This window comes from Neodiprion virginianus, chromosome 4 (genome assembly GCF_021901495.1).
Source record: "Neodiprion virginianus isolate iyNeoVirg1 chromosome 4, iyNeoVirg1.1, whole genome shotgun sequence".
NCBI lineage: Eukaryota > Metazoa > Arthropoda > Insecta > Hymenoptera > Diprionidae > Neodiprion > Neodiprion virginianus.
In genome coordinates, this window is record NC_060880.1 from 6457506 (window position 1) to 6474073 (window position 16568).

The 16568-nt window shown below is 35.7% G+C and overlaps 1 protein-coding gene across 4 annotated transcripts in view; it reads right to left on the reverse strand.

The window, feature by feature from the left end:
• LOC124303449 (amphiphysin) overlaps nt 1-16211 on the reverse strand; it is a 41926-nt gene extending 25715 nt beyond the window's left edge. For all 4 annotated transcript variants that reach the window (XM_046760654.1, XM_046760653.1, XM_046760652.1 and 1 more), the window contains exon 1: nt 15951-16211. In XM_046760654.1, coding sequence (XP_046616610.1) covers nt 15951-16019 — 69 coding nt within the window. In that variant the 5' untranslated portion in view covers nt 16020-16211. The remainder of the gene's footprint in view (nt 1-15950) is intronic.
• Between the last annotated feature and the right edge of the window lie 357 nt (nt 16212-16568).

Below are 16568 nucleotides of genomic sequence, written 5' to 3' on the forward strand. Positions count from 1 at the left end.
ATTTTCTATATTTTTACGTTTAATATTCGATAAATAAATAAAAAAATTCCAAAAGGCATAAATTTTCATCGAGGGTGTAAATGAAACAGAATTCTCTTCACGGGAATTCGACAATTAACAATTGACGAAAATTTGAAATAACACAATATTTCCATATTGATAAAATGGATCACGCAGACAATTATAGGTAACAGAGAAATAGGAGAAAAAAAATTTTCCAAGAATTCTCTTTCTATATCCGTTTTTCAATAAATGTATCGTACAGTAGGCCTAACAACTTTTCGACTCCATCTTTTTCCATCAGTATTCCGTCAGCGTATCGTAAAATATATTCATAAAATATTCCTATCGCAGATATTTGTCTTTAGACAGAAATAGTCTCGTTTGATTTCCTCGCTGGTATAACAGAGATCAGAACGTTAGCAAGATAGCAGCTATCGTCAACTAGTGTACAATGCTTTTATTAAATAATCGCACCTTCGCACATATATATATATATCTATATATATATACCTATACAGTAACAAAGATGGCGGATTGTACGAATCGCTTGCACATATAAATCGCACAAATCAACGGCAAAACATCACAGTTGGATAAATAATAGCGTACGATAAAAATAACGATAAGATTAATAACAATGAAAATAATAGAAACAATTCATTCGTTTCATCGTATAAATAATTTCCACGTATTGCACTGCATAAATACGAATCTAAATAGTAAGAACTTTTTAAGGACAAAGCAAAGCTCGAGGACGTTTCCATGATCTCAAGGATTTCCATGACTATCCGACGCCGTGTAGAAATGCTTTAAAAAAAAAAAAAAAACGACCCGTCATAAGAAGAAGGTTTCAAAGCCTGACGAGTACATTAACAAACGTAATACCTGTACCGTATATTATTACGTGCCGCTGCATATCCGAGACAGGAACTATCGTATCAAACTAATGGACAGCGAAACCGCACAACCGGAGATAAACTGTTGCGTGGACCACCTACACGTATGTGCAATTATTATTATTATTATTATCATTTTTATTGTTATTACACAGTGAAAGAAATTTTTAGTTTCGGTTACCGCTCGGTCCTCAACTATATTCATTTTTTACCACAATCGAAAAATCTAGTTCTAGGTAGAAAATGAAAATTAGTTGCTATTCTTTCTCGTTACGATCGCTGTTTCTATATTTTCTTGCAATTGTTGCGAAAATTTAACGCTTGTGCAAGAATGAATTTGACGTTAAAGCCTCGTTTGACTAAAAAGGTAGAGTAAACCTCAGAAACTGATGTTGCGTTGCAGTTACCAAAAAAGGATCGACGGTAGCGCAAAATTTTTCTAGTTACTACAACAAAATGAAATTTTTCACAGTGTAACAATAACCCGCGACGTGTCGAACCTATAATGCAAGTATAAATACGTAAAGGTGTTACATGCAGAGGGATTGTGACGCGCACAGGTAGAACATGTGCATCCGTATTACGAATATAACTATATCAAGTGTCGAGAGATAATCAGGCATGACTAATGCTGCCAGCTATATCATACACATCATACGTTATACGCGTATGAAAATTATGCGACAATTTAATGCATGGATATGGGTCAGGTGATGGATCCAAATGGAAGTGAACAAGGTTCCTGCTTATCTCGAAAGTCCCGACGATGCGACGACGATTCAGGCCAAATTCACGGTGTGAATGAAGGTGATTTTACTCAATTTCTTCTTTCTTTTTTTCTATACAGAAACAGAGGAGAAAAATTCTACCGTAAGATATTTTTTTTAAAAAACAACAAATCAATCAAACTATCCGGTACAATAATTATTAATCCAATACTGAGGCGAATTGATTTGTTGTTTTTTTTTTTTCTTCCCCCTCTACAGAATATCGTTTGTTTCTTTGTACAATGAAACGAGGATATTTTGAAAAATACAAAAACAGACGATACTGGAATTACAAATATGTCTATGCGTCGATGTTGACTTTACAACAACTTCGGAAGGGGTCAATTTGTCAAAAAATTTATAGAAGACACTTTTCTGCAGAGTGTTCAATTTCCTATAAAAATACGTACGGGTCGTTTGGATTTTTTCATCGGTTTGTGAGGTACAAAATTCTCAAAAAAAAAAAGGAAAAAAAATTTCCTACGCTATTTAACTGAAAAATAGAAATCGGCGATGAGCGATCTCTAAATATTAATATTAAGAGGTCCGCTTTTGACGGGCATCTTTTTTCACCCCCTGGAAAAAGTGTTTAAGAGGTGATTTTGAAAAAAAAAAATAAAAACAATAATCGTCGATTTTTTCGAACCAGTCTGATATATATATATATATATATATATATATCAGACTGGTTCGAAAAAATTGACGATTATTGTTTTTATTTTTTTATATATATATATATAATATATAATATATATGTATATATCCCGGGGAGTTGGTTTCGCGCAGGCTGCAGATTACAGCGGCTCTAGGCCTAGAGAATACTAGACAGAACCCCTGGGCCCGGTCTAGGAACTGGATACTCGCTCAGAATAGAAAAGGCAAACGTTGCAGCGGCAGCGAAATACGTCGTCGACTACGACGATGAGGGTGCAGCAACTAGGTCGCCTGGTATACGAGTTTGCGACACCATTTCACGCTTTTCCCGTCTTTGGCTAGACCGCTGCTCTGGGAAGCGGGAATTACGCACGTATAACAGTCCGATGCTTGGGTCTGACCAGAATTCGCCTCCTTCGTCGCGACGTCGGAAGAGGTTGACAAACCCGACATCTTATCTTTTTTTTTTTTTTTTAAATTCTCTTTTCATTACAGCGCTATAAAATTGTAAAAGCGATTCAAAAATTTCTTGAAAAATTGTTCAACTTTCCACGACTTTCGATCACGTATACTTTTTCCCGTACACAGGGACAATTTTTTATTTATTTTTTGTTTATTCTTTCGTTCAAACCGATATATAACCGTACATAAGTGCGTGATAATTTTTCCTGCATTGATCGATCCTTCAAACTGTGAACCGATAATTTTGTCTTCTCATTGAATTAAGTATGTCGTACTAATCGATGTTTAGATCGATATTCTTTCTCTCGTCTTTCGAGTTGTTTTTTTTTTCGTTTTTTTTTTAGCCTTCTTCGATGTTATCCCTTTCTTCTTCATTTTTCCACGCCACGTATCAATCCTCCGACACAGTGGGTCAGCAGGGCAGGAGGTCGTTGTCGCAAAGTCACGACGCGTCCACTTGAAAATACCACCATCACCATCTGTAATACGTTTTCTATCTACCACGCGAAGTAGCGATAGCTTTATTACAGGTATATCGTAGATTTGTAAACGACGTTGACACAAATAACTGGTTATAGGTGGATATAATAAGAATTGGAAATTTACGAGAGATTAAGTTTTCGCAATTTGGTATAGAATTTTAAACAAATTTCTTGAAAAAAAAAAAAGTAATCGCGCGTATGATGCGTAATATGCGATAATTAGGTATGTTCGATGAAAAATAAGGAGACAGATACTTTTCAAACGATTTTCGAGTCAAGAAAATGTGATGTAGAGAATAATTTGTGGTCTCTAAATTCCTGAAGATTATTAATATAATACAGTATGTATGATTTTATATTTCGAATTTGCGGATTCAAGTATATTATATTATCATATATACATGTACGTATTATTTTGAAAATCAATTCGACACAAACCAATCGACTTCTGTAGTTATAATTTTGAAAATCTGTTTCTGATAATCACAATTGTTGCCGAAAATTGATTATCAGAAATCGGTGAAAGGGCAGAAAAAAAAATAAAAAATTTTTTAATTTGAGTAGATATTCATCTTTTTAGGTACCTTTAAGTTGTCCTACATTTTCTATCGTGAAATTCGGCATAATTGTTGCCAAACAATTATATACTTGCGTGTGTATCACGTGTTATACATTAAAAATAAGACAAGAGACGAATACGTTTACCAAGTTTTCCCCACCGGCGGCAAATAAAAAAAAAAAAAATAAAACTCAGAACGCGGTACATTTTTTTCTCAATTTGCGGACAAAATAAATAACCGATCGCGATGTGCGAATCGAGGGGGATAAAAAAAAGAGAAGAATATTAATAACATCAACCAGAAGCTTGTAAAACGACTTTCGAAAATTATGAGAGATGAATGTAAAGTGAAAAATTTCTCCTCAATATCACGTATCAGCGTTTTGTACGTATATATATATTAGACTGGGCCAAAAAAATTGACCATTTTTTTTTTTTTTGAAAAATATATTGAGAATATCATTCAGTATGGCAAAAAAAAAATTTCATGAAATTTTAAGCCCTTAATATTAACTTTAAGAGGTCTATCATCGTTATTTTTGATTTTTAGTAATAATTTGATGTTTTACGTCAGAACTGTTGAAATATTGAAGTGAAAAAATTTATGTTCACTTATCCCTTTATAAAATTAAATTCCCTACAAAAAAGGTCTGATTATAGAGTTTTGACAGACAAGCCGTTTCCGAGTAATTAAGCTTAATAAATTGATATAATTTCTCGAGAATTTATCGAGAATTAATCGAGAATTAATAGAGAAATTATATCAATTTATTAAGCTTAATTACTCGGAAACGGCTTGTCTGACAAAAATCTATAATCAGACCTTTTTTGTAGGGAATTTAATTTTATAAAGGGATAAGTGAACATAAATTTTTTCACTTCAATATTTCGACAGTTCTGACGTAAAACATCAAATTATTACTAAAAATCAAAAATCGCGATGATAGACCTCTTAAAATTAATATTAAGGGCTTAAAATTTCATGAAATTTTTTTTTTGCCATACTGAATGATATTCTCAATATATTTAAAAAAAAAAAAAATAGTCAATTTTTTTGGCCCAGTCTAATATATATACACATATACGTATAAAAGTGAATCAATTTGATCCACAATTTTTCCCCACTTTTTGATGATCGTGATTTAATGATGTAAAAGCGTTCAAAAAAAAAAAAACCAATTTTCTTTCCAACGATTTAAAAAGTAAAAAATGATTTCAAATAAGAAAAGAGAAAGGAATGGGGAAAAATTGCGGATCGCATCGGCTCGCCTTTGTATTTATGTCATGTGTACGTATAAATGGTACTATGAGGCGGTGGTTGAGGAAAAATGGGCCCGTCGAACGATTCTTGCCCGAGGCTGTGACTGGGCCAAGGTTGCTATCCTCGGAACCATCGCCGCGGATTCCGCACGACATCTCCGAAGAATCATGTCCCGGGGTCATTGTCCTCCGAGCGATTTTACTCGAATGAAATTTCGAATAACTGTGCGATAGCCTAGCTTCGGTTTCTAGTTTTTCAACTTTAGGAAACGTATAGACGGTGTTCGTTGAGGTTAGTTGTCGCAAGGTGGACAAAAACCCAGATTTTTGGGGGACTTTTCTTTATAAATATATATACATATATAATGTATAATGTTTCAGTGCATAAATGAAATCACACGATAAACAATTTTTTTATTTCTGCAAGTGCGCTGCTACAGTTTTTTCGTCCATCAGTTGTTCACGATATTCTACGAACGAGTTCGTTTTAAGATCAATCTTTCATTTTCAAATTTTTTTAATACTTAACGAACACGTATAATCTGAAAATACAAGCTTTCACCTTTCTTGAGAAAACAACAATGTTAAAACATTTCGAGGCACGCATTATTGTATCGTATATGAATTATTGGTTTTTAGGGTTGCTGATTACGAATCTGAAATCAGATTTCAAACATTCAAGATGGCGGATCAGATATAGCGGAGGAAAATTACGAATTCGATCAAATTCGGTCAAAAAACTCTATGCAAGGGTTTTCGGGGTCGCTGATTAGATTCGCCGTTCTGAATTTTCAAAAACTAATCTCAGATTCGCAATCAGCGACCCCAAAAACCCCTAGACAGAATTTTTTCGGCCATATTGGATCCGCCATCTTGAATTTTTTAAATCCGATTTCTGATTCGTAATCAACGACCCCAAAAACTTGTGATTTGTGTAAGATATATTTTTTATTCACTTCTCTAAATGATGAAAAATACAATAAAATAATACTTTACTTTAAAACACATTTCCTTGTATTTATAACTTATTGATCACTGAACTACATCGACAAAAAATTGCGAGTTACTGTGTTATTTTACTTTCCTCAACATACCAAGGAAATAATTTTCTATAAAAACTTAATCCAATTATTGATTTGAAAGCAAATTTTCTCAAATTTTCCATTCTTTTTACACCTTTTTGACCAGACTGTACCGCGCCTGATACACATCCTTGTTAAAACAACGTGTAGTACAGGCCACGATGCCTAAAAAACACGTTCAGATATAACGACGTAAGTGAGTCAATATTGTTGCGGGCTGCATAACTTTGGGAAGTTTCAACAGATTTTATAACCCCTTGTGTAACATTTATCGGACACATATGGCGATCAGGAATTCAGGGCATGTATACAATACACTCGGTTCTTGACTATTTTCATTTTTTTACCACAATCGAAAAATCTAGTTCTAGGCAGAAAATGAAAATTAGTTTGTGGTAAAAATTGAAGATATTCAAGGACCGAGCGGTAACCGGAACTAAAAATTTCTCTCAGTGTAGCGGCGGTAGAAAAAATTGTAAGAAAAAAAGGAGGAGGAAGGTGACGGACCGGTAATTAGTGAATACATAAGTGGGCTGGAAGGCTAGACGAGGTAAGCGAGGGAAAAAAAAGAGAGAAGGAGAAAGAGAAATGGAGAGAAAGAGAGATGAGGCCGTTGGAAGTATCTGCGGTCGTTTAGGAAGAATAAGAAGAAGAAAAAGAAGAAGACGAGAGAGAGAGAGAGAGAGAGAGAGAGAGAGAGAGAGAGAGAGAGAGAGAGAGAGAGAGAGAGAGAGAGAGAGAGAGAGAGAGAGAGAGAGGAGAGATCAAGGGTCTGGATTTGTCGTGCGAGCCATTGCGACTCGTATAAATATATCGTCCATGCTGGACACTAGCCAATACCCATGCCACACGAGGATGAAGTTAGCAACGTTATCGTAACGATGCATGTTTAGGAAAAATCGCCAATTCGCATCTTTGTGACATTTCGAAATTTACTGCACAATCGCATTGAAATTACGAATTAATTCTGAAAAGCTGACTCCTTGAAAGTCATCTTAAAAGTGCTGAATGTTAACGTATGTGAAAAATTTATACAAGTTACGGTTTCCGGCCAGTCTTTGAGTATAATATTTTCCCTTTTCACTGTAACCGAAAAACAAACGCACGGCTCTCGGTAGAGAATGAAAATATTAGTTTTGTGGGATTAAATAGTCCCAATTTTTTAGACATAGCCGCTGGTCTTAGATCTTCGTACCAAACTGTGAGAACAGAAATATGATGTAACGAAAATATGAAGGTGCTAGTGAAGTTCAGGGAGTTGTGTTTACAATTAGTTTGAACAATATTCCCTAGGAACGATTTTTTTGATTTTTTTTTTTTTCTAACTTTAGTTGCAATAGCATAATTGTCAGGGTAATAGCAGCAAAAAGGTTAAATCATTTCTGCAATGAAACAGTCGCATTGTTTAAAAGGTTTTAGCAAATTAGGGCTTATTTTGATCGTAGCAAATGTGTTTAGTGAAATCATTACGAGCAATGAATAGTAAACCAATGCCTATGCAAAAAAAAATAAAAAAATATTCAACCGTGATGCAAAATCTGATTTTGCAGGTTTGTAAAGAATTCATTAACGAAGAAAATGATTCCTTATTCATTGAAATCTGTGAAACGATGGGATGTTTTAATTCTAGAAATGATTCGATTAATATAGAATTGCATCAGTCGTCGATAACTATGCTATTAATGGTTTTTCAATTTTTTTTTTTTTTTTTCTGTGCTAATTGTAAGAGAATATCGTTTTGAATTAAATTCAACTCGATCAACTCTAGTTAAACTTTAAAACCTTTGTGTAAATCATATTTCTGTCTTAACAACGTCACTCTTTGACTTGACAAAGACATTTCATGTTGCTGCAGCCAGAAAATGTAGTATCGACAAGCACATAATCATTACACTAGACAATCACTCGTACGAAATTCTCTTCTAGATTTTTGACGACAGATTAGAAACGATTGTTCTATACTATAATGTATACAGTGTGAATTGCTAACAACAAAATGATCCGTCGTCTGTTCCAATTTAACGCGCATGCGCTAAAATCCAAAAGCAATTGTTTGCCACGGTGACCAACCGTCATAAATTTAGACGACGATTCGCCGCGATGTATGTAACCTCAAAATTTTTTACAACTATCGGTGTTGAACACAACCAGCAGTAACAACTGTTCAATTTTTTTTTCAGGTTACGTTCGTGACGGTTGGTTGCCCTGGCAAACAACTGCTCTCGGATTTTAGCGCATGCGCGTTAAATTGTTGCAGACGACGAACCATTCTGTCGTTAGCGATTCGCTCTGTATAGAGTGATCCTTAAAAGGGTCATTCTTGAATTTTGACTGTCTCAATCCCCAAATCGGCTCCAAATAATTCAAAAATGTACCAAACGGATTTCGACAAAATTTGATGGAGGGAGGTTTCTTGGGTCACTGATTACGAATCTGAACTCGGAATTTCGAAATTCAAAATGGCGGATTCAATAAGCCAAGACCAAGTGACATTGCGGATGTTTGTTCGCCATTTTGAATTTCGAAATTTCGAGTTCAGATTCGCAATCAGTAACGCAGGAAATCTTCCTGTACATAAAATTTCATCGGAATTCGTTTGGTAGATTTAATGTTCCCTTCAAAAGGGTCAAATGAGGAAATCAATCGTCTTTCGGGCGTGGATTAGAATTGAGATAAAAATGTGAAAAAAATCAGGGAATTATTTTTAAATTATTTCAAGCCGATTTGGGGGAGGGATGAAACATTCACAATTCAAAAATCACCTTTTTAAGGACTACCCTTAATTGTACATAATTTAGTTTGAAGCATGGAAGAAAAAATAGACAAGTTGTTACGTCACCAGACGTCATCCACGCAGTTATGTACGTACACCTATGATATATATATATATATATATATATATATATATACTCGCGTTTAACTCGCGTTTTTCCCAGCAGTCGAGGAAAAAAAAAGAAAAAGAAAAAAAAAAAAACTTTAGAAAGAAAAGAAGCACATAAATTTTCAACCGGTAAAATAAGAGAGGATGAAAACATGTGTCGACATCTGTGCTTTCGTCCAAGAATATCAACGTGCACGTTAAGCCGCGGCTATGCTGTGAAATTTGTTATGTATATTCATTTTTCGTCAGTTTTCATGAAAATACAGAAGTCACGGTATTTGTGCTGATAATGCAACGTGCATTTTATACATGATACGTTATTCCAACGAATATAACACGTACTACGGCATATTTTTCAGCGGAAAAGCAAGATGATAAAAAGAGAAGCTGGTGCGGGTGACAAGAAGGTTGGGAGTAAAGGAATTATTATACGAATCCATGGAGGCTGCAGACGCGACGCAGAGTCGAAAAAAGTGTCACAAAATCTGACAGCTGCCAGCAGCTGTTGGGAGCATATCCGCGTTTTGGGAATGTTGTTTGTTCAAAAATCGTTCCAACCATTTTTGTTGAAAAATTGTTGAAAATTCGGTAGAGTCATTCAATTTCATTCCAAGACAGTCGATTTCATTCACAATACTATATTCTGAAAATAAAATTTTTATATTGATCGGGATCGATAGTAGAAAATATTGAATTAATTCGTAAAAAATAAAAAAAAAAAAAAAAAAATATCTGTTACAGCGACTTTGAAGAAAATAATTTTGATGTGGATAAAATGAAATAAAATCTGTGAGCTTTTGATAAATATATCTAAGCGATTTGAAGCCCAGCATCGATATCCAAGTTTTTTGTTACCATTCAATTACTTTTTAATTTTGTACTTTTCAACATATCTCGTAATTCGTAACAATAGGAATGAAATAATTGGTTAAAAAATAATACTCGACGTAAGATTCGCGCATCTCGTAATAATAGAATCGACAAAAACAGCGTGGCGGCAATTTTGTTCAAATAAAATTCCCCGACGTTTTCCCACGAAACTTGCGTGCAATATTGAACAACTTTTACGACGAAAAGCGTCCGGAAGTTGTAAGCCCTTGAATGTATAAATTTATATCTAAAAATCACATATCATCACTTGGCTTCGGACAAATAATAAGAAATCGAACAATACTATTTCCAAAAATTATCTCAACAGAATTAACGAAGCATCGCTGAAGTCTGAGAACGATTTATAAAAATAAAAGTACGTTTTTCTCTAAAACGTTTCGTCACGATTATCCGACTTTTTCCGACAGTAGAAATTCCCAGATTTTCCCGCAATTCCGCCACCCTGACAAAGTATCAATTTTCAGGAATCCAGCCCTACCTCCTTGATTTCCGCGACATCGAATTCAAGTGCAAATTATCGCAAATATTTGTTCGAGCAATTATCGTTGTTCCACAAAATCACGCGCGGATCGAGGTAACGTCGAAGAGGTTTTGAGATTGCGAGGAACCGCGTTGCCCGGGATTACGACGAGAATAGTAACAGGTAGGCGAGAGAAAGAGAGAGAGAGAGAAAGAGAGAGAGAGAGAAAGAGAGAGAGAGAGAGAGAGAGAGAGAGAGAGAGAGAGAGAGAAGAGAGAGAGAGAGAGAGAGAGAGAGAGAGAGAGAGAGAGAGAGAGAGAAAATTGAAGCGAAGCACAGAAACATCGCGCCTCCTCCTCTTTGCCGGCTCTTTAGCTTCGACTGCAATTCACAATCAGAATGAACCTCCGTTTAATCGCACAATGCCCAGGAATGATAACGTTTGCTGTCGCCCCGATTCGTCGAAGAGCCGGAAACGGCCCGACGATAATTAATTTCATTACCAGACGGATAACTTTGCTAATAAATTACACGAAGAAAAGCGATGAAACGAAATTTCCGATAATTCGTTGCTTGGTCTTTCTTATTAAATTTTATACACCTATTATTAAATCTCAAACTTTTTTTTTTTTTTTTTCTCTAACACAGGATCATTATTTTCTTCGATCTAAATGACCGAGTAAATTTTATCGAGATTAATTAATTGTTGTCTTACGATCCGTAACTCATCTTACTTATTGATTTAATTCCACCGTTCAATTCCACGCGTGACTAGCAAATCATTTTTCTCCGTCCGTGTATACTTGGTATGAAATTTATATTTACAAAAATATTCCACCTTTTCTTTTTTTTACAATTTTTTTTTCTACCACGCAGTCTTCTCGAAAGGTCTCGCAGTTTCTTTAAAATCATTTTCTTCTACTGTTTCTTCGAGATTGAAACACCTCGGAAATGATCGATCGAATGTAAAACCGTCTAAATTCGTCGAATCTAATCCGTTATTTAAATATTAAGAAATGATAATCAATAGTGTTATTTATTTCGAAATTGATACTGATATCACTACTATTCATCATCGGATTGTTTTTATATAAAAAATAGATCGTGAACGGACTTCGGAAATTGACAAAATTATCATACGCAATATCATCAACGTAAACTAAAATTTACAAAGAAATAAATATAAAAAATATATTAGAAATAAATTATCGCTTGGGTGTATAAATTTTTTTTTCAAAACAAGGAACGCGATTTTCATTTAAATATGCAGAAACTGAGCAAAACTCATGGTATGAATTGAATATTACTGAAAACCGCAACAATAATCAAATGAAACCGTTAGCAACACCCCGTAGATATAAATAAAAGTTAGCAGCTTGCAATTGAAGTTTTTCTGAAAACTTCCGAGATATTTTATTTAACGCGAAGAAACTTTCAATGGTCTAGCTAGACATTCGGACGGTTTAGAGCTTCAGCTTTATAACATATAAGCCAACGACGTGCGCAACTAGAGAAACCCTAGCAATCACTATTATGGTGATGTAAATTATGTTTAAAATGTCCACTAAACAATTCTACGGACGATACGTAATTTTACTTTTATATGCAAGATTGTGAAAACAGAGTTCCGATACATTGAATATCATACGCCGATCGTTTTACTTTATAAAAGAAGTGTGACAATGTGATTATGCACAAAAAACGAAAACAACAGTATTCAATAATTCATATTCGCAATAGGAGAACAACAACGTATTGAAAACTGTCCGTATAATAAATTGTAAATAATTGATCACTGGTTGTGTAAGTAAGATGCACAACAGCTGATGTATCGTAAATGTCATACCTGTTATTATACGTGCGGATAGAATACATGGACGTATGTATATTGTACACTTTATCAACATTTACAAGTGCAGGCTGTGTTACAGCTGAATTGGAGAAAAAATTACAAACAATAATATTTAATTGCAGTGTACGATTCAGTGTCATTGTGGGCCTGAAAGATAGCAATGGGTAAAAAAAAAAAAAAAAAAAAAAGAACCGAATCTAATCACGCGAGAATAATATGTCACCAAATATTGAAGTTTATACTAAAAACTAATTTCATTGAATACGGAAAATTGTGAAATTAATAAACTAAAACAAGTAATAAATAAGTGAACGAATAACAAACACCGAGTACAGCTGGTACGTATTAATGAAAGATATTGAAAGTGTGAAAAGAATAATGTCAAACATCGTATTGTTTCAAAGTCGAAATGTATTGAGAGACGAATTTTTTTTAAAAACACTACGCGAGGAATAACAATTTTTCTCCTACTACAGGATAAGAATGTAAAATATTTTCGACTCGCGAACGATATTCCAGTGACAAGAACGAAGAAAAGAAGAAAAAAAAAACGACAGAAAGGAAATTACAAAATTTGACCCGACAACCGTGATTCTCGTGACTAGAATTATTAAGCTTTAAGCTAGCAGCGAAAGTTTAGCAACGAAACGTGTCAAGTTTATAAGAAATAGAAAAATACGGTATTAGTATCAGGGTTTCAAGGTATTTCACAAAATTTTCATTCACGGTTTTCGATACCTTATTTGAACGAAGATTGGAACGTTTGGCTGATAATTCTGGCTGCTAGCTTCAGCCTCGAAATATTTTTTACATCTTTTTTTTTTTTTTTTGTTTCTTCTTCGAGAAGGGAGAGAGGAGCTAAACGATCTTAATACCCTAAACGTCGACTCTGAACTACGTACACGTGTGTAAAGTCATCACATGCGGGTGTTAAGAGGAATGCATGTGAAAGGCAGGCACCCAGAGATACGTATGATGTGTATAATAATACCGACTTCTTCGTTTATTCAAGGCTTTGAAGAAGAAGAAGAAGACGAAGAAGATGAAGAAGAAGCGGCCGGTCACTCTCTGACCGCGGGAATCTCAACGATGCAGCGATGCAAGCAGCAACGTCGAGCAGCGTGGCGTATAGTAGAGTGTAGACCGGTTCTACAAGATAACCAACCAACCACCTACCTACCTACCTACCTACCTACCTACATACGTCCTCTTGCTGCCAGATCCGATCCGATCCGAACCGAACACCAAACGAATGAACGAAGCAGCAAAACACCTACGAATTACCGTACGCGGCGGATCGCGGTCCGTAGAAGGATTGAGAGAGAGAGAGAGAGAGAGAGAAGGGCTAGACGTCAGGCGGAAGCGAGAGAGAAGAAAATTGTCTAAAGAGGCCGAGGAAAATCGTGACCCTCAAAAATCTCTCCGGACGTGGGAGGAGGAATTAAAGGGACCGTGATTACATTAGTCGTCGTCGCGATCCATATTCGGTGATAGACGAACGAAAAAAGATGTGTGTGTTTGTGTATATATATAATGTATATATATTCCGGGATAGAGACACCAAATTCGAACGACGCTGAAGTTAGTAACGAAAGGTTGTAACAAGAAGACCGAAAAAGTTGAATTTACATTATATACATATATATATATTGAAGTTGACAACGTTATCGTATTGATTCATGCTGAGGAAAGACGGTTATTTTTGCGATTTTCGAGGATTCTGAAATTCGTCAAATCGTAATAAAACGAAAAACACACACGCGTATTTTCAAATCATATTTCCTTACAAAATCATTGTAAAATTAAGAAAATAGTGTGTGTTTTTTTTTTTTTTTTTGGCACCATTGTTTCGCTATCGTTAAACGTTACTAATTTGAACCTCGTGAATTAACAGAATCTTAGTTGTTTACTAAATTTCAGGTGATCCTAAAGTTACAAAATATTGATATTATTTTTTTCAATACGGATAATTTCAACAACTCGACAAACTTAAGCACGACAAATTCGAACGATTCTGGTTGCTGGGTTGAGTTGACGTTGTTCCGAGAACGGGAACGGAATTTGGATATAATATACATATTTGATATATTTTTTAAGACACCTTGCGTACTCCGACAACACACCTTTCCGCTGCGAGCGTATCGGTTGTGATAACGGGAATATTATGCCGACGTTAGGGTCAAACTTGAGAAGGTAGGAGACGAAACCCGATGGACGGAGAGATGGGAAAACCGAAGATACGTGCCCACGTTCCGCATGCCTTTCACCGATGCAACGGGATCATTATGGGAGGAAGGTAAAGGAGGGATGGAGGAAGAGATATGAGAGGATAGGAAAAGGGAGAAGGATTTTCCACTTTTCCTTATAATAATTTACGATAAATTACTCCTTCATCCTTCTTTTAAACTACGAACGATGAGAGAATATCAAACGGTTTCTCGATGTCACGTGCGCACCTACCGATTGTCATCATTCTGGAATCGATGTCAGACAGACTTTGACCTTTGGTTAATAAACCAACTATGCAGCCGGCGGTTATCAGATCCTGGGTGCAATGTGTGTGTGTGTGTATGTATACATATATATATTATACATATATACACGACGCTGTGGGCGCAGCAGCGGCATAATAACCAGCGTTTCGTGCTGTACCGATTGCATAATGTGTAATTGTCGTTTCAAACGAAGGTGCAGGAACAGTCCAGCGTATAACACCGCGGATATATTGTTGTGCGTGTTTGGCTAATTGCGTAACATGAGGACCGAACGAATGGCGTTTTGAATTAAAGCCGGCTTGAGTTACGGTTTAAATAAACGATGACAAATAGAGGAAACGACGAGACAGGGGAGTAAAAAAAAATTTTTTTTCTAGGAAAATTTAATGTAATCCGTTCTTTATTTTCCAACGTTATTTTATCGCAGAATGGTATTGAAGTAGATATTTCAAGTGGGTGTAATAAAAACCTGAAACGCGAAACTACGAGCTCGATCAATTTTTATACATCCATCTACATTTGGGTGAAATTCTTGTATTTACATACGTATTGCACACCTCGGTTGAATTATCATTGAAAACACGTTGCCTCTGCCCAACCAGCTGATTAAACACCGTGTAACAATACGCGCAACGCAACGTGCGCAATATTGTAAAGCAATTCGGTCTGGTAAATCTTTGTATGACGTTAAAATTCGCTCAACGATAGTAATAATAAAACACGTCCAGCACAGTAATAGAGATAAGAATCGATTATCTCTGTATAGTTTAAACATCAGGAAACGACGTTGAGGATTTTTTTTTTAAGCCGCCTCTGTTAACGAGTCGTGTGACGGGAATTAATGATGAATATGCGGGGAAGGCGCGCGTAGAAACGAAGTGCAGCATAACTAAATACTTATATACATATATATATATATATATATATATATATATATATATATATATATATATATATATATATATATATATATATATATATATATAACTGCTGCTGTCTGCCGCAGCGTACGATCAGGTGGCTGCATATACGGCCCGAATGCAACGTATTCACTGTCATCGATATAGCGTCGTATGGGAGTTTATGGGGGAACGTGTCGAGAAGCGATGTGCGGTAATAATTCAATCCCGTCGTCGTTTTATCGAGTATCGATGTTGAGAACCGTACGGACGTGAGAAATAAAGATTTCTGTATGTCATAACTCACCTTTTCCTTGGCTCTGCCAGCGTGTTTTTGCACTGTTTTCGCGATCAACGCACCCTTACTTTCTGCCATATTTATAGTTGTGTATTATTATTATTATATATCCCCGGTGAGGAACAGGATACCGATATATGTGTAGACGTATTAATAATAAATAAATTTAAAAAAAAAAAAATAACAACAACAACAACAATAACAACAACAACCTCCTATAAGGATCACAAACTGAACTCGACTGGTCCTATCCCACCAATCCGCGACCCAAGTGCACTGACGGAAGTATCAAGAAATACTGGAAATGAAGGTAGCGCGGGACGGCCATATTGGTTAGTCACTATTCTTGACGCCAGGGTGCGCCACCCGCTATTGCTTGACCCTCTCGCTCCCTCTATGCGTGAGTCATCTGCGAGGTCAGACACGCGGGAAATTTGAATCGTGGAGGCAGCGACTGGTTCCTAAATTGCTAGCCCTGGGTTATTTTGCATGTTGAGGGGAGAATTTAATAACGGTTAGCTCTGTGCAAATTTTTGTGACCAAGTACTCCGTGGGTAGGTGGGGATCGATGGGCCGGGAGCCTTAAGAAGCCATGTTAGCGATCCGATAGCTTCTTTATCGGTGAAA